The 22,123-nt window shown below is 44.0% G+C and overlaps 1 protein-coding gene across 2 annotated transcripts in view; it reads left to right on the forward strand.

Moving 5' to 3' along the window:
• The window catches only part of CASQ2 (calsequestrin 2), a 61,811-nt gene that overhangs the window by 15,341 nt on the left and 24,347 nt on the right, over positions 1-22,123 (forward strand). For both annotated transcript variants that reach the window (XM_022583831.3, XM_089917330.1), the window contains exons 2-5: positions 5,513-5,597; positions 9,047-9,147; positions 10,608-10,719; positions 17,413-17,486. In XM_022583831.3, the coding sequence (XP_022439539.1) occupies positions 5,513-5,597; positions 9,047-9,147; positions 10,608-10,719; positions 17,413-17,486 (372 nt within the window). The remainder of the gene's footprint in view (positions 1-5,512; positions 5,598-9,046; positions 9,148-10,607; positions 10,720-17,412; positions 17,487-22,123) is intronic.

A 22,123-nucleotide genomic window follows, 5' to 3' on the forward strand; every position in this document is an offset into this window, starting at 1 on the left:
TAGAAAGGGCACCCAATTCAGACTGGGAGTCAGGAAATGCCTTTTGAGCAACTGACGTTAATGTGCAGACTTCAAGGAGAAATAGGAGCTGGCAAAGAGTGGAGGGAAAGATCTTTTAGGAAGAGAGAAGGGCACGCACAGAAGCAGAGCATGTTGAGTGCCTTTGTGTGAATACAACCAGGCATCCCTGTGGGCAGCTGCGGCCCATGTCTTGGTCTAGGACATGGGAGCTGAACGAGGTGATCCTGTGCAAAGACCTCCTGATTCAGGAAAGAATTTGCTGTTTTGAGCAGCCGAAGACGAGTGTGTTAAGTAAGAGGCAGAGTGGCCCCAAATGAGGCTGGAGAGGCAGGCAGGCCAAACCGTGCAGGGCCTTGCTGGCTATGTTAGGGATTTTGGATTTCATCTTGAGTGCATAGAAATTAAATCTATACTCCTTATCATAGCTTATGAAGCTCTGTATGATTTGACCTCCCTGCCCACGAGCTCTCTTGCTCTGTCTCCATAGCCCTTATTTTCTGTCCTAGTTCTTTAACACTTACCAGCTAATTATTCATTAGCTTCCTCCCTAATGAAATCACAAGGTCCTTGACTCTGGAATGTGTCTTACACTTTTTGGAGCCTTGATCACGGTGGGTCCTCAATTAATAATTATTGTTCTTTTTCCATCCCAATATGTTAGGCTTTGGTATTTCTGAATTAGTACAAGGTTCAGAACCCTATCCAGCTGTCAGAATAGTAAGAAGAAAATATAACACTTATTAAGCACTTACTGCATGCCAAAAACTGTGTCAAGAACTTTACACATTATCTCATTTAATCTTCAAAACAGCCTTATGAAATAGATATTGGTATTGTCCATATTTTACAGAAGAGTGAGCACTTATGACCAAGTCAGGAATCCAGGTCTCTGATGCCAAGCTGTGTACTCTTAACCACTAGGATTCCTGGGTCATTTAAAGCTGAGATCTATTTCTACCACATCATTACAGAGGTAACAATGGTACAATAAATACCTATACAATGCAAAATTTAAAAAGAGAAAGGATAGGGGGCTTCCCTGGTGGCACAGTGGTTGAGAATCCGCCTGCCAATGCAGGGGACACGGGTTCGAGCCCTGGTCCCAGAAGATCCCACATGCCGTGGAGCAACTAAGCCCGGGTGCCACAACTACTGAGCCTGCACTCTAGAGCCCGCGAGCCACAACTACTGAAGCCCACATGCCTGGAGTCCATGCTCCACAACAAGAGAAGCCACCACAGTGAGAAGCCTGTGAGCCACAGCAAAGAGTAGTCCCTGCTCGCTGCAACTAGAGAAAGCCCATGCACAACAACGAAGACCCAATGCAGCCAAAAAATAATAAATAAATAAAATATATACATTTTTTTTAAAAAAGAGAAAGGACATACTATGAATATCCACATTTTTACTACTGAGTTATGCATATTATTTAATATAAATTTTTTTATCTAAAGTTATTTTTGTACTCAAAAGAATCAGCAATGGTCAAAGCAAATCCTAATGTTCTTGGAAAGAATGAGCACTGCACCAATGCCCAGCGGCTGCATGTACCAACTGACGAGACAACCCCATTCTCTAGGATGGACAAGAGGCAAGACCATCCGAGAAGTAACCAACCAACCAACCAACCAACCAACCAAACAGACAAAACCAGCAGGGGAAAGATTATAAGTCAACAGGAGAAAACTGGAGTCCGATCTGAAAAGAGTATTCCAGTTTTCTGGGAATTTAGGAAACATATTGACTCTATCTTTTCTCCTCCTCATGGTTGTAAATTTTAATCACTGTAATTGGTAACAATTTCCTCTTCGCCCTTTGACTCAAAAGCCTCTTAAACTTTTGAAGTACTTGGGCCAGTCCGTTCATTCATCCAAAGTATGTTGAGTGTCTCTAAGGAACTATATGAGATACAAAAGAAGCACAAAATGGGTTTTTTCTCCTTAGGGAGGAAAGATGCACAATACAGAATCCTAATGATTGCAAAATAAGAGCCAGAGTGCTGTGTCCCTGTAATGGGCTATTGGAATTCACAAAAAGGAGGCTGGACTCAAAGATGAGTCTGGAGCTGGGCTTTGCAGCCAAGGCCAGGCTGGCAGCAACTGGAGTGAGCCCGGTGGGATTGTGGTGCAAGAGAATGGAGAATGGAAACTATGAGCTGGAAATCTAGGACCAGAGCAAAGGTGGAGATGAAGCCAAGTGGGAGAGGCAGACAGTGTCTGGCCAGCCCCATCAGCCCAGCAGGGGTTCTTGGTCCTGGAGAGAATGGTCATGGTAGGAGTCAGCCCAGAAGTTCCCAGTCTTTCGCCACAGCCCTTCTCCCCCATCCATCTCACTGCTCTCTCTTGGGTGGCTGCCAGTCCTGGCCACCCTTGACCTAGGCCCAAGAAGGGTACTTGCTAGGGCTGATGGAAGTGATGACAGAGCTCAAGTGGGCAGGCTTTGGGCCTAATCGCCGTGGGAGGTGAGAGTGACAGGATGCCGCAGGGATTGTGTGTAAAGGTACCAAGGAGAAGGTGGGCAGGTGTCAGCTAGCACAGGTTCCTGGACCATCTGTGACTGCCAGCTCTGTCTATCCATCCGTGCCTAGGACGATAATTGGCTGTGCTTAGACAGAAAAGCAGAAAAACAGAACTGAGTTTGCCTGAGCTAGCACCTTCCACTCATATATCTTCAAATGTCACATATAAATACCAATAAGGTAATGAGAAGGGCATGCTTTACAAGCCTAGGAAAGGCACACATTGGCATCTACCTAAGAAACCAATAAAATGTGGTGATGTATGTCTAGAAGAGGTCAGAGTTAAATTCTCTGTTTAATTCTCAGTTAATCTCTAATATTCTTACTATTATTAATATTTCTCTCCTACACTTAAGATGAAGTGGCCAACAGGGCTAAGCATGGCCCGTGGGTCACAGCTGGAAAATATTATGCCACAGCACTTTTGGATGAACTGACAAGCATTTATAGCAGTTTTCCAGAGTGTGGTACGGGATCTGCTGCATCAGAATCATGGGGCTTGGTAGTGTGGTTTATGAAAATGTAGATACTTGAGCTCCACCCCAGCTCTATTCTCTACTTTCCGGTGCTGAAGCCCAGGAAGCCCCATTTTAACCAGTGCTCCAGGTGATTCTTATGCACACAGAGGTTTAAGAACCACTGTTAGAGGCTCATGCTTTAGGAGTTGGGAAACTTACTAATATCACAAAGCCATCAGGTCTCATCATCATTAATTTTTTTTTTTTTTTTTGCGGTACGCGGGCCTCTCACTGTCGTGGCCTCTCCCACCGCGGAGCACAGGCTCTGGACGCGCAGGCTCAACGGCCATGGCTCACAGGCCCAGCCGCCCCGCGGCATGCGGGATCCTCCCGGACCGGGGCACTAACCCGCGTCCCCTGCATCGGCAGGCAGACCCTCAACCACTGCGCCACCAGGGAAGCCCCATCATTAATTTTTAATGATAGAAAGGGAGCATTTAAGTTAATGTTTTGACAGCACTAAATAGGACAGAGTGGCTTACACTGAAAACCAGAAAACTCATTCAAAAATAACCTTGTCTAATAAATTGAATGCAATAGACTAAAGCCAAGTGACTTCGCAGAAAGACCTGTTTAAGCATTACAGGGACGCTCAAGATGAGTCATAATCTAAACACTGATGATATCTTTCATCCTAAGCCCTTCCTAGTCTCAGTCAAAATCTAAGAAAGAAGAGAACACCGCCTGAGGGGTGCCTTAGAGGAACTTAAAACTCTAAAATTTTAGGGAGTTCCCTGGAAGGCTAGTGGTTAGGACTCAGCACTTTCACTGTCATCACCACACGTCTATTAGAACAGCTAAAATAAAAATCAGCGACAACACCAAATGTTGGTAAGGATGCAGAAAAACTGGATCTCTCATCACTACATTGCTGTTGGGAATGTAAAGTGGTACAGCCACTCAGGAAAACAATCAGCAGTTTCTTTAAAAACCACGCGATTATGATCCAACCCAGCAATTTCTCTCCTGAGTATTTATCGTAAAGAAATTAATACTAACCTTCACACAAAAAACTGTACATGAATGTTTACAGCAGCTTTATTCATAATAGCCAAAAACTTGAAACAGCCCAGATGTCCTCCAATGGGTGAATAATTGAAGAAACTGTGGTACCTCCGTACCACGGAAATACTGCTCAGTAATACAAGAGAATGATCTATTAATATACACAAGAATCTGGATGAATCTCCAGAGCAATATGATGAGTAAAAAAAGACCAACCCAAAAGGTTACATATTATATGATTCAACTTATATAACATTCTTGAAAAGAAATGGGGAACAGATTACTGGTTGCCAAAGGTGAGGGAAGAGATGAAGGTGTGGTTGCCAAGGGTTAGGCAAGGGATGAAGGTGGAAGCAAGTGGATGTGACTATAAAAGGACAACATGAGGGATCCTCTTGGTTATGTTCTGCATCTTTACTATATAAATGCCAATATCCAGTTTTGATATTGTATTATAGTTTTCCAAGACGTTACTTTGGAGCAAACTGGGTAAAATGTACGAGGGATCTCTCTGTATTATTTCTTACAACTGCATGTTAATCTACAATTATTTTTTTTAAATTGTAAATAAAGAAATGTAATATTAGTATTACATGATCTTTTTGGTAGCTTCTCCACTCTATTCTATTTTAAGCTTCCATTCAGCCAGATGGCAGGAATTAGATCTCAGGCAACTGAGGGTCTCCCTACTTCCTTATCTCTAAGTTTCAGGGAGCTTAACACGATGCCAGTCTTGTGCTTGGTGTCATCATCTAGGCTGGTGTCCACCCAGAGTAGTTTACAGCCATCTGTCCACCTGACACTGTTGTATCCTCTTCACCTTCGGGGCTATACTTCCACCCAGGTACTCTGATAGTTCTTCCTCTCAACTGGAAGCAGGAAAACTTCAGAGGCTGCCTCTGGTCTTTTTACCAGATACACTCAATGGGCGTTCTTACTCCTCAAGCCCACGGGGTGGAGGGACTTGAGGATTATCTTGGGTACTGGGGTCACAGGTTTCCTTTGTCCTAAGGTCCCTCAGCCTATCTGGCATCTTTTGAGACCCCACCGAACCCAAGGTTCATTTGGTAGCTGCGATGGGCTCCAGGCCCCATGTTAGGTATCTGTGGGTATCTAGTACTTTTTGCTTCCTTTCTGATCCTGCGGTCTCCCAATTCAAATTTTATCTACCCTGAGGGCAGAGAAGGGTGTGCGACAAGGTCTTCCAAGTCTTATATCTTAGATCTGGTCCTTACACTTTTCTCTCCTTCCTTCTCAGAATTCTACTGAATCATCCTTCTTCTGAGGGCATAAGCATAGAACCCCTACATTGCTGCTTGAACTGGTCACAGAGTAACAGGAAGTATGGAGGAAAATCCTCTTGTCAACATATCAAAATAGTATCCCGTGGTATTTTCTACAGTCTTTCTGATCTTGATTCACTTACTCTCCTACTTGTCTCTCCCTTCAGCTTGTGGCCCAAGTCCTGGAACATAAAGATATAGGCTTTGTGATGGTGGATGCCAAGAAAGAAGCCAAGCTTGCCAAGAAACTGGGTAAGTGTGATTTTCTTTGAGATACATCATGAAGAAACAAATGTGTCTTGCAAAAATAAAAAGTACGGTCATTTTTTCTTGCATGATAACTAGACTATTTTTGAATAAATTTAAAATGATCCTGCATACCTTAGTCTTGGCTTGGGGAAGAGTCTCACAAAAGTAAATACAGGTCCGAATTAAATAATTTCACATCAGTCATCTAATATATCTTTGTATCAGTACAAGGAAGAGGGTTTCTTCCTGGAGAAATGGACACTAAAGATTCAAACCTTGGGCTTCCCTGGTGGTGCAGTGGTTGAGAGTCCGCCTGCCGATGCAGGGGACACGGGTTCGTGCCCCGGTCCGGGAAGATCCCACATGCCGCGGAGCGGCTGGGCCCGCGAGCCACGGCTGCTGAGCCTGCGCGTCCGGAGCCTGTGCTCCGCAACGGGAGAGGCCACAGCAGTGAGAGGCCCGCGTACCGCAAAAAAAAAAAAAAAGATTCAAACCTTTATTTCCAGCTTCTAGATCATGTTAAAAGGCTAGCTTCTCGATGGCGGGTGGGAAGTATAAAATAGGAATTTGGAAGTAACATATACACACTACTATAAATAAAATAGATAAACAACAAGGACCTACTGTATAGCACAGGGAACTATTCTCAATATTCTGTAATAACCTATATGGGAAAAGAATCTAAAAAAACCAAATATATATGCATGTATAACTGAATCACTTTGCTGTACATATGAAACTAACACAACATTGTAAATCAACTATACGTCAATTTTTTAAAAAAGCCTAACCTCTCTATTTCACTGACATGGTGATCTCTTTGAGGGAGATCAAATCTCTTTTTCCAACACCTATCATTTCCTGACCTCTTGGCTGAAGCAGCCAACAAAGAATGTCATTAATAGTAGTGACTCTAGGGTCCCAGTGGTTTCTAAATTTAAGTCCAAAGCCCAGCTGGGCATTGTCACCAAGGATGAAAGGGAGGATTTAGATGAGGTATGGTTAAGCAAGCGACTGCACAGTGCAAGTTGTAATCTCTTGTGTCAATATGTCATGGTTAAGTGCAAGAGCGCTTTAAGATTCTTACACCTCTAATCCCAAGGAGAGAGAATATAGGTTACTCCGCTGGGTTGAAACACCCCCAGATGTGTACTGCCCATTTCACTTTTTCTGCATGACCAGTGAAGGATGGCTATTAAAAGAGAGCAGGAAGTTATAAAACAGGATCTTTGAAGAAAGGTTAATTGGATTTGGAGTAGTAAGCACAGGATAAAAAAGATTAGTGGTGGTTCAGTAAATACCTTCAGGCACACGAAAGTGCATTATCTTAGAGAATTTCAAACAACTGTTTTCTATTTTATTTTCAAGAATAGCTTTTTTAAAGAAAGATTTAAATTGTAAGAAACAATATTTTAAAAAAAAGAAACAATATTTAGGGTTAGCTACAAGGAAGAACTCATGACTATAAAATAATAATGAATTATTAAGAATGCCTGGGATATCTCTTTTCCTGGAGATAAATTAAGAAGATTTTTTCCCTTGAGCAGGGGAACAAAGCATGTTCAACTCTTTCTCTAGTCAAAAGCAAGTTGATGAGCTGTCCAGCGCCTCTTGATACCCTAGTCTTCTCCCTTCCCACTGTTTTTTTTTTTTTTTTTTTTTTTCGGTACGCGGGCCTCTCACTGTTGTGGCTTCTCCCATTGCGGAGCACAGGCTGCGGACGCGCAGGCTCAGCGGCCATGGCTCACGGACCCAGCCGCTCTGCGGCATGTGGGATCTTCCCGGACCGGGGCACGAGCCCGTGTCCCCTGCATCGGCAGGCGGACTCTCAACCACTAGCGCCACCAGGGAAGCCCTCCCTTCCCAGTGTTTTAATGAGAAGTTGAATTTGGGAGAATTTCCAGTAAATTTAGTTAGAGGAAAAAGCTGGTGTTCCAGAAATCTAAAAATTTAGGGAGGACAAGCTGGGTAAATAGTCATAAGAATGGACTGGTGGATATCCTCCCCATGGAGGATGTGATGGGGGTTTAAATGTCTAAATGAACCTCTAAATGAAATGGGGCGGGTTCTTTCTGACTATTCGATCCTCGGAGTTTACAGGACAGTTGTATTTTGTGAAGCTGCTCCTTGATCTCCATCCCCATTTCCATGTGCCTGAGTTTGGTCTCTGGACTGGTGCAACAACCTCCTAACTGGTTTCACTCAGAGAAAAATCTAACAGCAGGACACTGGCTGAGGTTCCCCATGGCACCCTTTGTGATCAGTCACTGCCTGCTTCAGGGATACCTGGCCCATCGCTCCTTTAGATTTACAAACGGTGCTCCATGGTGTGCCACGGGTTCTTCAGAAGTGCCCTGGGACACGGTGGGCAGCCTCCCTTTCCTAGAGGTTCTGCAGAAGAGTTCATCTGGAGAAGGCATCCTTCAGCTAATCCGAGAGTTTGAAAACAATTAATCTAAGGAATTAAGGATGCCGCGCCGTTGGACTTAAGGCCAGCCTCGGCTATTTAGCATTCCTGGGGGGAAATGCAGTTCTCCAGCAAAAAGCATCTGTGAAAGTACACAGCATTACGCTGAGAGTGGTGGAGGGTAGGAAAGAAGATGCAGAACCTGCCCTTGCAGCGTTATCAGCAGACTGGGAAAAGATGCGCAGAATTCAGCTACAATAGAAAAGCAAGCTGTTCATTCTGGCTGCAAACATTTATGGGGAGCCCAGTGTGTCCAGACTCCATTCAAGGCACTGGGATCCCAAGAGGACAGCAGCCCTACCCTTATAGAGGGCTCGCTGTTATAGTGAATACCTCTAAATGGAGCTGAGAGCAGATCCATAATGGCAAGGGAGATTGGAGCGGCCTTCTCTGGAAAAATGGGTCGTAAGCTGAGACCCAAAGGAGTTGACCGAGATGGGCAAGGGGGTGGTGGTGGTGGTGAAGGTCACTCTAGGCCCAAGGAGAACATCTGTGCAGAGAATCATGCGCTGTGATTTTTCCTTCATGTCCCCTTTCACAGCAGCTCTTAGGCAAAAAGCCAAGGGAGTTGCACAGGGATGAGGAGCGCAGTTCTCAAGGGAGCACGGGTCCACCCAAGGGAGGATGTAAAGGATAGGGCAGGCACTAGGTTGTGGAAGGGCTTGAATGTCAGGCTAAAAAGCCAGGTAGGCATTGGGCATGAAAACTTTTTGATAAGGAGAATGGGGTCAGCAATACTTTTAGAAAATTGAAGCAGTGGTGGAGTGGAGATTAGATTTTTGGTTCTTGACTAGTTCATTTTGAGTTTCCACTCTGGGAGCCCTTCAGAGGTGTGGCTGCAAGGGAACTGATCCTAGGGTTCATTCTAGTTCCACTGAGCCTGACCCCATGTCACCCAGGTACCCTGAGCCAGACCGTGGCCAATAGGATGGCTCTTCCTACATCGGAATGACTTTATTTGGGGAACTCTTTGGTTTTTTTTTAGGTTTTGATGAAGAAGGAAGTCTGTATGTTCTTAAGGGTGATCGCACAATTGAGTTCGATGGCGAGTTTGCAGCTGATGTCTTGGTGGAGTTTCTCTTGGACGTAAGCATTTATGCACAGTGGCCCTGCATGGCACTGTTCAAATACAGGGGGAAGTAAAAGCCCAAAGTAAGAACAGAGAAGGTGAATAACCTGACCTGGTCTAAGAAAGATATCTCAAGCTTCACAAAAAACTAAATCATGCCTATATCACGGCAATATGTCTACTGGGAAGCTGGCCCTTCAATCACCTCAGAAACTATTTTATTAGCGACCAGAGGGTCACAAATCGGGACTGTGTAGTAGTAAGATGTTAATTCTCTTAGCAATTATACACAAACATCCCCAGAATCCCCTTGGCTTTGTTCCAGGGCTTCTGAAGAAAAGTGTAGGAGAGAGAGTTGGATAGTACCTGGAAGATGGGGTAGGGAGAGGGCTAACAGTCGGCTGAGTGACCCCTCAGGCAGGATGAAAAGAGGCAGGGCTAATGAGACACCCAATATCACACTCCCTCTCAGCCATGGACGTCCAACACCCTGGGGTCCACGTGCTCAGGCAAACAGAGCAACAAACTTTATAAAAATATTCTTCCATAGATAAACTCACGCTTTCAGTAACAGCTGTGAAGTCAAGTTCTTTTGAACACAGGTGCCTGTGCAGATAAAGAACATCCATAATGGTGATTCCTTATCTACCAGCTGGAATACAGTGGCCTATTGCCTTTTCCCCACTGCCTCAGAAACCCAGACAGAGGGTCGGAAGTAAGTTGGAGGTTACTTCCTACAAAAAAGTGCGCATAGGCTCTGCTTGGCCCTCTCGCTAACCCATACCTTATAAGCCCTCAAAAAAGCTGAGGGAGGCAACAGGATAACTGTGGGCCCAATGGCCCTGCTCTGGCTCTGTCAACCAGGAGGGGGCTTTTAGATGCAAGTACCTTAAAGAATAAGCAGCGTCATTGACCCACACAAATGGAAGACCAGGGCGAGGGCAGATTTTAGGCTTGATCAGTCAGGGCTGTAGCTCCATTTTTCTCTGTAAATCACAGATAATGCTCTTTTCGGCGTGTTGGCTTTGTCCTCAGGCTGACTATTCTCAAGTTGGTTATAAGATAGCCAGAAGCAGGAGCTGATATATCACATTTCCTCATTCATATCCACTGAGTGGGGGAAAAATCCAGCCTCCCATTGCTCTCTTAAAAGGAAAGTAGAACTTTCCCCAGGCCTTCAGGCTTATCTACCCTGGAGATTCATTGGCCAGAATTGGGTCACATGCCATTCCTGAATCAATAACCGGCAAGAGAAATGGAGTTGCCCCCAGACCGATCAGCCTACCCCTTGAGGTAAGGTCAGTTCCTCTAAGAAAAGAACTGTGCTCACGGGGGAAGGTGGGGTGGCCATTGAAGCACCAGGACCTAGTCCACAACTTCCCTCCAAAGCCCTCTATACATGTTTCTGATTTCCCCTCCGGGGAGGGAAAAGTTCTCTTATTTGAACAGCTTTTGTGTCATGTGTGTGGTATTCCAGCTCATTGAAGACCCCGTGGAGATCATCAACAGCAAACTGGAAGTCCAAGCCTTTGAGCGCATTGAGGACCATATCAAACTCATAGGCTTTTTCAAGAGTGAGGACTCAGAGTGTAAGTTGTCTGTCAGCCCCAGCCTGTCACTCTAAAGGCTCTTTTCCCAACAAGGTGTGTTAGCTTATCCAGAAAGAAGATGAGCCATTAGCACATCACGTGCTAGGTAGAATAGAGGGAGAATCTTCCTTGCACCCTATGGAATGGGACAAATGAGCAGAAATTATGCAAAACAGGCAGGGGAGCTGAAAGAACATTAAGGTTGGGTCTTGTTTGCTGACCTTGAAGGGGGCCGAGTATTTGACAGAAGAGAGAAAAGCCCTTCCTCCACCTTTTCCACCTGCCCACCAACCCGTGGGATTCTCTCCCCAGATGGGGCAGAGAGTGGGCTGTCTCTCTGACATCGGCAGCTCCTGTGGTCAGCAGTTGGAGAGCTTCTCAGTTACTTGGACAGCATTAGAGGAAAATCTGGGTAGGGATGGGCTTGGGAGCTACAGCACAATGTGGAAGACTGCTGGCCAACCCCCCTTGACCACCAAGGCTGCCTGCAACGGCACAGCCACGCCCTTTGGTACACTCCCTTTGAAAGCTTTGTGGCCAGCTTTGGGGTGGGCAGAGGAACATATCAGACATCACCACAACCCACACAGGGGTGATCGGCGTAGCGAGTGGGAGTCAGGAAGAGTCAGGAAGAGAAGGAACCAGGAAGGCCAACTACTTGAGGACACTTTTTTAAACTGCTTTGGCAACAAGGGCCCTATATGACTTAAGGCTTTTTCTGGTGTCTGAGCCTTGGAGAGAGGGACAGTGTTAGAAAGAGTGGGCATAACTATGAAAGAGAATCTGGTAGCATTCGTACGTGTGGGAGGTGCAAATAAGGGCTGCTCATGACTATTTCTAGAAACTTCAAAATATTTTGAAATTATTTGTAAAGCCGTTTCTGTACCCCATCGGCCAACTGGCATCCTTAGTCGTCTCATCAACAACCCACCTATTTTCTCTCTCTCATGACCCAACTGTCTTCTCATTTACTACATAAAAGCCTCTATTCACCCTCCTTAAGGGTGTGTTTGCGGGAAGGAGCCTAGCCAGGGAGTTTCAACCAAGTTCTTTAGGTGACTTTATTTCAATTTTCACATTCCTATATAGATGCTGACTACTCTGGGGTGCTTCTCCTGACCCCTTCTCTACTTTCTCCTCTTTATTTCACTTCCTTCTATTTCCCTTAATCTTTTTCTGCCTTCCCCGACCCCCTCAATTTTTTCTATCCATTTCCATCCTTCTGTTTCTCTCTCTTCCTCCATTAAGCTCAGGATAGCATATGGGGAGGGAGACGAGGCCAAGATTGGGATAAGAAACACATCTTCCAGGGAATTCCCTGGTGGTTCAGTGATTAGAACTCTGCGCTCTCACTGCCGAGGGCCAGGATTCGATCCCTGGTGGGGGAACTAAGATCCCACAGGCCGCACGGTGTGGCAAAAAAACAAAACAAAACACATCTTCCAGTTTATACCTTCCCCCACCCTAAATGAATAACAATAATAGGTCCATTTAACTAACATATATCCTATGCCAGGGCCCATGCAAGGAGCTTTCTGTAGACGCCTTAGTTTCATTCTCACAACTAGCCTGTAAGGCAGTTACCATCAGTATCAGCATTTTAATGATGAGGAAATGAAGGAACGGAAAGGTTGAGTGAACTCACCCAGTATCACACAGCTACCAAATAAATGGTAGAGCCAAGGTTTACACCCCAGACATCTGACTTTAATGCTCATACACTGAACCACTGGGCTGCACTTTCAAGACTTTACAGCTTTGTCGGGTCATGGCACACATGAAATGTGACCATGTTTGTAAGACACATAGTGGTAAACTGGAAGAGATTTACTTGGGCTTAGCAAAAAAAAAAAAAAATTACCTTCTTAATATAATAATATACAAAATAATAGGAAAGATATCAAATATTACATTGTAGAAAACTACCAAGTAAAATATTTTTAGATTTTGAATGAAAATCTTGTGCTTGTTTCTAAGAATATAGCTTTTGATATTAGGTTTTATGCTTGAAATAGCAACATACAGTTCCTGATCAAGGTGTTTTTTTGTTTTTTTGTTTTTTTGCGGTATGCGGGCCTCTCAGTGTTGTGGCCTCTCCCGTTGTGGAGCACAGGCTCTGGACGCGCAGGCTCAGCGGCCATGGCTCACGGGCCCAGCCGCTCTGCGGCATGTGGGATCTTCCTGGACCAGGGCATGAGCCCGTGTCCCCTGCATCGGCAGGCGGACTCTCAACCACTGCGCCACCAGGGAAGCCCGGCTCTTTCATATTATATATTTCAAAATAATAATGAAGCATTTCCTTAGGAATATGCAATTATCGCTCTACTGGTCTTACACTTTTTCTTAAGATTTAAATAATAAAATTACTAGTGAGCCATTTTAACCTCCTTTTTAAGGTTAAATTTTTGCTTTTAAATTGACAAACTTTGTCAGTACACTGTGTATTTCACATGGTCCTTGGAATTTTCAGTTAACTTCATTCAGGATCTCAGCAAGGTCCGGCATGTTTTGAAGCCAATAATTTATCCTTTGAAGAGTTTTTAACATAATTCAGTTTTTTCAGTTTACCTCTTAGCTCATAAACTCTTAGTAAAATTCCCCTGGGACAGTTAGACTGCTTTAGTGTGAAACAGCAGAGGCAGGTCTTCTGAACCCATTTCTTCACCTAGAGCTAAGAAGAGAAGGGGCTATCAAGATTTGGATGTTATCAGGATCACTTTTTTAATAACAATCTTATATGTGGAATTCAGACCAATAGGTAAAGTTTATATAACAAAGAATTTCTGTGAATAAATACTGCTTGAATCTCAAGATTTTCAGAATGAACTTGACAACAGTCTTTACACCTTCTTGTCATTACAGCCTCACCATCAGTCCTCTTTAATGAAACAATTAATTATATTATGTCCAATTACTATTTTTGAAAGAAATTTTTTTTTTTTTTTTTTTTGCGATACGCGGGCCTCTCACTGTTGTGGCCTCTCCCGTTGCGGAGCACAGGCTCTGGACACGCAGGCTCAGTGGCCATGGCTCACAGGCCCAGCCGCTCAGCGGCATGTGGGATCCTCCCGGACCGTGGCACGAACCCGTGTCCCCTGCATCGGCAGGCGGACTCTCAACCACTGTGCCACCAGGGAAGCCCTTGAAAGAAATATTTTTAATTTACAAAGACAAATAATAATACATTATGAAAACTCCATCTAGAATTAGATTGGCTAATTGTTAATATTTACAGGCATTAGAAAAAAGAAAGAAGGAAGGTAAGAAGAAAGAATGGTAGGGAGGAAGGGATAAATTGAATAATTCAGAAAATTAAGAAAATCAGTTTTGTCCTCTTTAGGAATCCTAATGCCAGATTTTGTTGATAATACTGATTACAATGATTACTAACCTAATAAACAGATAGCAATCATGCATTCCATTGGTGTTAGTAGAAAAATATGAACATTACAGTAAATTAAATCAAAAGAAAAAAATTAAATACTTTAGAGTCTCACAAACCAAAAAACTTCACTGATGATAAACAAACTTGGACTAAAGTAACAATCACACCGAGAAGATCCAGTGGGGAAGGCAGGGGAGCAGACTCTCTCTAGCTGTGATGCTTGCTAGTCTTAGGCACAAAATAATTGTTATTGAAACAGAACATTTATAGAGGGAGCCATTGTTTTCAAATATAATATTAACTACCATAAAATCTGAATGGCTGTAGAAAACATCTAGAAAGATTTATCACCAAAATAATTTATGTCTATCAAGCTCCTTGTAACATACCTGTGGCCATCACACACTGGCTGAAAGCATCAGGATTCCTACTTGGCATTCCCATCACTCTGTCTGTTTCTTCTTGCCTTTCAAAAGAGGCCAAGGTCAGTGGGTGGGGAAGCTAGGAGTGGATAAAATACCCAGGGAAGCAGTTGTTGAGAGTCCTATACTTCTGCTGTAGTTTGAGGGTGATTGGTCAGGAAAGTTTAATGGAACAGAAGGCATTGGCTTTGCAAATGGTCCCAAGCTTTTCTATAGAACAAGAACAATGGAGGCAGTGGAGAAACTGGAAGGATTTAAAACATAAGTAGACTGGAATAGTCTCAGCAGAAAAGGATGCCTAAGAGATTTGGTACCAGATTAGAAAGGACCTGGAAGAACTGGGAGGCTACATCTTCCAGGGAGGTTGGGCATGAAAGTCCATCTCCAGCTTGAGCGTGTAGCTATGGATGCTAGCGTTGAGCGAGCGTGACAAGAACTTCCTAGGGGAACTCAGCTGATGGTTAAGAATGCCAACCTGGGGGAAATGTGGAGCTAAAGGGTCAATACCCAGTACGGAAAACCTGGAGGGATGGGCAAGAAAGGTGAGAAAATACTAAGACACGTCTGCAATAAGCTGGAGGTTGAAGGCTGGATGTTGAGGAGCCCATTCCAGAGGGGAATGAGGAAACAAACAAACAAAAACAGGACATGAGGGCAGGAAAAATCTAGGGAATCACATGAGATCAATAGAGCAGAAGACTAGACCGGGTTTCCTGGAAGACAGCTGTTGTTTGGGCAAGGCTGAAGGCTCAACCACAGTTTGAAGCACCAACTTGGAGAATTACCTTTCTCTACCCTTCTTCATCTTGAAAGGGATGTAGATTGGCTCCTCAAGTGAAGAAGAGAGACCTCTGGACACAGATCAGGGCCATTCTTTCTATGACGATAGGGGGTCATGGAGGTGGGGAGAGGTTCACCCAGAAGAGGGGGTCTGGGAAGAGGGGACAGAGGATTCTGATGGAGCCCACTGCTGCCTTAGAGAGACGTAAATAACAGGTACGGCTATAACCACTCCACTTTCTATACTCTCCCACTGTCTCTCTATTCATTCTCCACATCTCTCACCCATCTTCTTCCCCTCCACCTAATCCTCTATCCCAACTCTCAGGTTTTATGACATATTTTCTTTTTTTTTTGCGGTACGCGGGCCTCTCACTGCCGTGGCCTCTCCCGTTGCGGAGCACAGGCTCTGGACGCGCAGGCTCCGGACGCGCAGGCTCAGCGGCCATGGCTCACGGGCCCAGCCGCTCCGTGGCATGTGGGATCTTCCCGGACCGGGGCACGAACCCGTGTCCCCTGCATCGGCAGGCGGACTCTCAACCACTGCGCCACCAGGGAAGCCCTATGATATATTTTCTGATGACACAACTACTTTTATGAGGAATGAGTTTGTGTAAACGTGTATCAGTTTGTACAGCTGTTCTTGTAAATTTTTCAACCCCTGTCTCGCTTGTGTTTATTATGCTTTCGTCTATTCTAGCAGCTATCACTTGCACTGTGGTTCTTTAAGGGCCCATAACCCTACTTGGCTGTGAGCCTTTGATATCAGTGTCCTTGTCTTACTCGTCTTGGTGTCCCCTGAGTCAGCATGATTCTTGAAATGTTTTTCATTGAATATTAGAAAATTCTGCCTGCTCCTGGGATTCTAGCTAAAGTTTATGCCTCTGATGATTAAGAGATATGAAATTCCATGAAATGGAAAAAAAGGTAATCTTGTTAAGAATGAATCATAGGATCATTGACTCTCAGGATTATAGACTTTATGCAGAACAACCACCAACACCAACACCATTACCATCACCCTCACATATCAGACAGGAATACGAATGTCTTTACCAAACAATAACTATCTAGGTGTAGTGAGGCACAGCATGGCCACACTCATGTGGTCTCATGCTTATCTTGACCAGTTTAGATTCAAGTTTGGGGCCAGAATCAAGCAAGGGCTTGGTTAATTTTTTTTTTTTTTTGTCTGCATCGTATCTTAGTTGCGGCACGCAGGATCTTTGTTGTGGCACTCGGGCTCTTCGTTGTGGTGCACGGGCTTCTCTCCAGCTGTGGCATGCAGGTTTTCTCTTCTCTAGTTGTGGCATGCAGGCTCCAGGGCATGTGGGCTCTCTAATTGCGGTGTGTGGGTTCCAGAGCGTGTGGGATCTGTAGTTTGGGGCATGAGGTCTCTAGCTGAGGTGTGCGAGCTCAGTAGTTGTGGCGAGCGAGCTTAGTTGCCCCGCGTCATGTGGGATCTTAGTCCCCTGAACAGGGATTGAACCCGTGTCCCCTACATTGCGATGTGGAGTCTTTACCACTGGGCCACCAGGGAAGTCCCTGGGGTTGGTTAATTTTAAGTCATCTCTCAGGAGATCAGAATGAAAAAAGAAAACTTAAAAAGAGGGAAAGAAAAACTAGGAGTTACCCAAAGAAGTACTCCTGTTAAGAAGTTTAAAATTCTTCTGTGATGTCATTTTTGATTGAGTTGCTTTGCATACTAAGTGGGTTTTCTTCTTACTCAGTGCTCACTTATACAGCAGTACTCTTTAGAGGGCACACGTAACTAGCAGTGAGTTTGAGTGAAAAAGTTTCTTTTGGTTTTTCTCTCCCTTGTCCTCTCTTGGTTTCTTCTGTTTTCTCCTTTCTGTCACCCAATTTCCTAAAACACAGAAAAGTGTGATAAAGAGTTCCTCTTTTGGGTGATAGAATGCCAGTCAGTTCAAATTCCTTGGGGTTTAAAATAGTATCAAATAATTATCTATCTAAATAATGGCTACTAAATAACTATCCAATCGGAATTAATTGGTTTCCCACTTTCTCTACATTATTTAAAAAGAGAAATTTCTGATGCAGTGTGTATCTTGAAAATGTCTCTCCCTTTTTTCTTCTTCCTCATAGATTACAAGGCTTTTGAAGAGGCAGCTGAACATTTCCAGCCGTACATCAAATTTTTTGCTACTTTCGACAAAGGGGTAAGTACCTATGAAACCGCTTTAAAGATTGAACTTCCCACCACTTTTCTTTTGGCCACATTAACCATCCTCTATCCATTAACACTTTCTCCAGAAGCGTTAGAAATATGGCAGTGAATATGGCAGTTAATACGGCAGCGAATACGGCAGCGAATAAGGCAGCGAATAAGGCAGCGAATATGGCAGTTAATAAGGCAGTGAATACGGCAGTGAATACGGCAGTGAATACGGCAGTGAATAAGGCAGCGAATATGGCAGTTAATACGGCAGCGAATAAGGCAGCGAAAACGGCAGTGAATACGGCAGTGAATACGGCAGTGAATAAGGCAGCGAATATGGCAGTTAATACGGCAGCGAATAAGGCAGCGAAAACGGCAGTGAATACGGCAGTGAATACGGCAGTGAATATGGCAGTGAGTGAATAAGAAATGAGTATGAAGATGATTCATTCAGAAGCTCTGTAAGGGTATTTCTGAAAGCGTCCAATAAAGAGAGATGAACCACTCTTTATCACCTTCAACACTAAGAATGGGAAGTGTGTGAGCCCAGAGTGTGCCAGGACACTGGTCACTGCTTCCTTTTTGTTTAGGGCCATCCTCTGCCTTCCTGGGGTTGCATACTTCCCCCTCTACTGGGTCAGGATGGGGGATGAAGTGGAGAGGAGCGCTGACCATCTGAAGCCCTGGTGCTTCAGAAAGTTACTTTCATCCTCAGGAGAAGCTATTGATGTACTTGTCTGTAATTCAATGGATCTATATTTTCTGGATGTGGCAAGTTCCTTTTTAAGCCAAAGAACAGCAGAGATAGAGGGATCTTGAATCAATGGGTAATTTATCTGGGGTCTACTAAGTTTGCAGTACTCCATTCTGGCTCCAGTTACTACTAAAATGGCTACTTATTGAGTATTTTCTGTGTGTTGGGCACAATTTGATATATTGCATCTATACTATTTCTAATCCTTTAAACAACTCCAAAACAACTCTGAAAAGTAAAATACCCTGTTTCCCAGATGAGAAAAACGATTTAGAAAGGTTAAGTAGTATCCAAGGTCTCCAGCAAATTAGTAGTAGTGCTGAGATCACAATTTAGGACAATCTTTACCTAAAACTCATGCCATTTCTTCTGTACCACACCATTGAGCAGAAAACTCTGTATCTGCCCTTGAGATTCAGGGTGCACACCCACACACCCACATTCATACTCACATCCACACAACACACACAGAACACACATACACAACACCCATGTAACCACACACAGTACACACACTCACACAACATACAAGCGTAACACATACCTCCTCACACAATCACACTCACACCCACACATATATAACACTCCCAGTGCACATACATTCAAACTTACATCCACATCCTCCTACACATACGTACCCCAACTAAAGCCCTAAATCACAACGTTTACTAGAACAAATAAATCTAGGACAAACTAAGTCCTGATCAAATCCAAGTGGTAAAAGTTGAAAGTAAAAAAGGTAAAAGTTACTCCTACTGAGGAGTAAGGCATTGATGAACAGTGCTCATGGGCCTTGCTACTTTGAGGAGTTCAAGTTTTCTGTGAAAAACAAGAGGCGGCCTGTAGGTGCTGGAGCAGGGAAGGAGTATGGTGAAAAGAGATTGCATTAAATATATAGGCATAACCACTGCTATGGATCTGACCCCAGTCTACAAGCCTATAATCCAGAAGGGAACTCTATAATCTAAGTAATGTAATCTAAACTTGAAGAAAGTTTACCCTAATTGTCTGGATTAGAGTTGGGAGAGAGCTTGAACAAGAATATCAAAGGGAATAATATCATTTATTAAGTACTTTTTATGCGTCAGGCTGTGTGCTAAGAGCTTTACATAGGTTTTCTCATTTAATCCTCTCAACACCCCTGTATAAGAGGGATTAGGATTCTCAGCCTACAGAAGCTGAAACCAAGGCACCAAGAGATGAAGTGATCTGTGATTTGCTCAGGGTCACACAGTGAGTAGGTCAGCCTGACTTCAAAGTCAACTGCTCTGTACTGCTGCACCCCAGAGAGAGAAACACTACATGTCAAATGATTAGCTGCCGCCTGGCACATAGTAAGCACTCAGTAAATGTTAGCCAGTACTATTGCTAAGAAGAGGCAGTCCTCTAAGCCCAGGAGGATGGAGGTTGGGAGGGGATATTAGTAGAGAAAGGAAGGTCCAGAGGAGCCTAAAGGAAATTCATCGCTGGCGTTTGGTTACGATGGGCCAGGAGTAAATAAGGTGGCTCCTGGGTAAGAACTCATCTGAGGTAAGAGAGAGTCAGGTGGGCAAGCCAGGCCAAGCAAGAAAGCCTCAGTTCTTAAAAGGCTGGTCCAATGCTGAGTTCAGGGTAGTGTCTGGTTTTAGGTGTGCCTCCCGGCCCAACCATATGGCTTCATATCTGTGACCCATGAAGAAGGTGAGGTCAGGCTATAATCAAAAACTCAGAAGGCTCTTCACTAAAAACTCTGTAAGACGCTGAGTCATAAGTGCCCTTGTTCATAGAGCCTTGTGGGATTTTATAACATTTATAAAGAGAAAGATGCACTCTCTACCTCTCTACCTCTATAGAGAGCACAGAAGGAAGAGCTGTTTCACTGAGCGGACCCGATCATGCCATTTGGGACTTGAGAACTTGCACTCATCAGTTGTGGAGTGGGGGAAACGGTGGTGTCCAGAAGGCACGGCTGCCCCCAGTCCAAGCCTCAGTGGTGTCCAGCAGGGGGCGCTAGAGCAGAAGAGATGGGTGGAAGGACCTGGTTGTGAGACACATCCTAGGGAATCCCAGAGGGACCGGGGAAGGGGAGGTGCTTTCTAGACGTTTGAAGTCAGGAGAGGCAAGGGCCCGGGAAGCCCTAATACAGTCCCAAAGATGAAAAACTAACTGGCAGAGGTTGAGATGACTAGAGGACCTGGCCACTGTTGACATGAAGGAGAGAAAGACGAGAGAAGACACACCAATAACTTAAGATCTCAAGTCTCTGCTTCAAGACAGCAAAGATTGTAAAGCTACTGAAAACATTTGGAAATCTAGGAAGGAGAATCTATATATAGGAACATAAGATGGGGTGATGAGCTCTAATCTCTACAAGCTGGGAAGACATTCAACTGGAAGGATCTTTCATTTATTGATTCATTCACTCACTTAGCAAGCATTTATTGAGTGCCTGTTTTGTGCCAGGCACTCTTCCAGATGCCAGGGACACAACGTTGAGCAAAACAGATTCCTATCCTTGTAGAATTTAGAGTTTAGTATATGGGATTGGTGGGTAAGGTCTGGGAAAGGAAAAGATGGGAAGACAGAAAGTAAGTAAACAACGCAATAAATATATTATATTAAATGTATTATATGAGTTGGAGAACTGTAAAGAGGATGAGATATCAGGGCCGCTGATGTAGATTTGGGAGTTTAGTAGTTTCCAACCACTGTCCATATTGGTATGCCCCAAGGAGCTTTTAAAAGCAAGGATTCTTGAGTCCCATCTTGGAAATTTGGATTTTTCTAGCATTGTGACAAGGCCCAGAAATATGCATTTTTCTAAAAGCTCCCTGAGAGATTTCACTTGGCACACAGGTTTGGGACCAGCACTGTTATATGGATCTTGATCCTACATCAAGCCACACAAGGGCCTAACCTCCCTGAAGCAAATGGAGCAAGAGTCAGAGGGCTAAGGATGGTGTCCACTCTATGGCACCTCACAGCCTGAAAAAGTTAGTTCTAATCATCTCATGCCATCTCCCACTGGCCTGTTCTTTCCTTGGAGTGAACAGTGAGAAGCAGAATCATTTTTTGAACCATATTGGTCCAAAAGAAGCTGTGATTCTCTAAACAAGTTGATGGGCAAGACAGATGTTGAGAAGACCTAAATTCATTGAATCGTTTTCATCTGCAACAACCAAAATGGCTTTTGCTAACTTGTAGAAAAACATCTGTTATCAAAATTCATACACATGCAAATGTCAAAAAATTGTACTTTGTAACTTTCTTGTCTTTGGCATACTCCATTCCAACTATTTTTTTTTAAGTACAAAAGAATTCATTACATGGACCTCTTGAGTTTTTAATAGTAAAATCCACTCTTACCATCCATGAAACAGGTCTCCTCCCAGAACAGAACCTTGGATATGGTAGACCCCACTAAATATTTATTGAAGGAATGAAAGAATCAATGCCCCAATCAATCAAATCTCCTTCAGTCTTTACCATCCAAGATACAATTAAAAGAATGGAAGAAGGGAATTGTCTGAGATTCAAAAGGAGGAAATTCTATGGTAGTGATGGGGATATAGTGAATAGGTCTGGAAAATTTTGCTCAGGGTTCCAAAGACTTAAACTTACGAACATCATAATCCAACTTTACATTCATGGTCTTAACACTACAGACCCTAACATACACACACATATACACATACACACTCACGTGCATAGGTGCGTCTCCACTGCTTACCTCAATGGAGGGTCTGATGAGCTCCTTTTCACCTTCAGGAAGCCTTCGTTCTAGCAGACTGTGCTAGGGATGAACTGATGAGAGCATGATACAAGAGGTAGAAGGAAACCTCTCACTGTGACATGCGCAGTGTCAAGGCAATACTTAAAGCGACATAAATTCCTTTCTGTACAGT

Source organism: Delphinapterus leucas, chromosome 1 (assembly GCF_059928025.1).
Source record: "Delphinapterus leucas isolate spDelLeu-1000000601 "Yukka" chromosome 1, BTC_Dleu_Yukka2, whole genome shotgun sequence".
In the NCBI taxonomy this organism is placed as follows: Eukaryota; Metazoa; Chordata; class Mammalia; order Artiodactyla; family Monodontidae; genus Delphinapterus; species Delphinapterus leucas.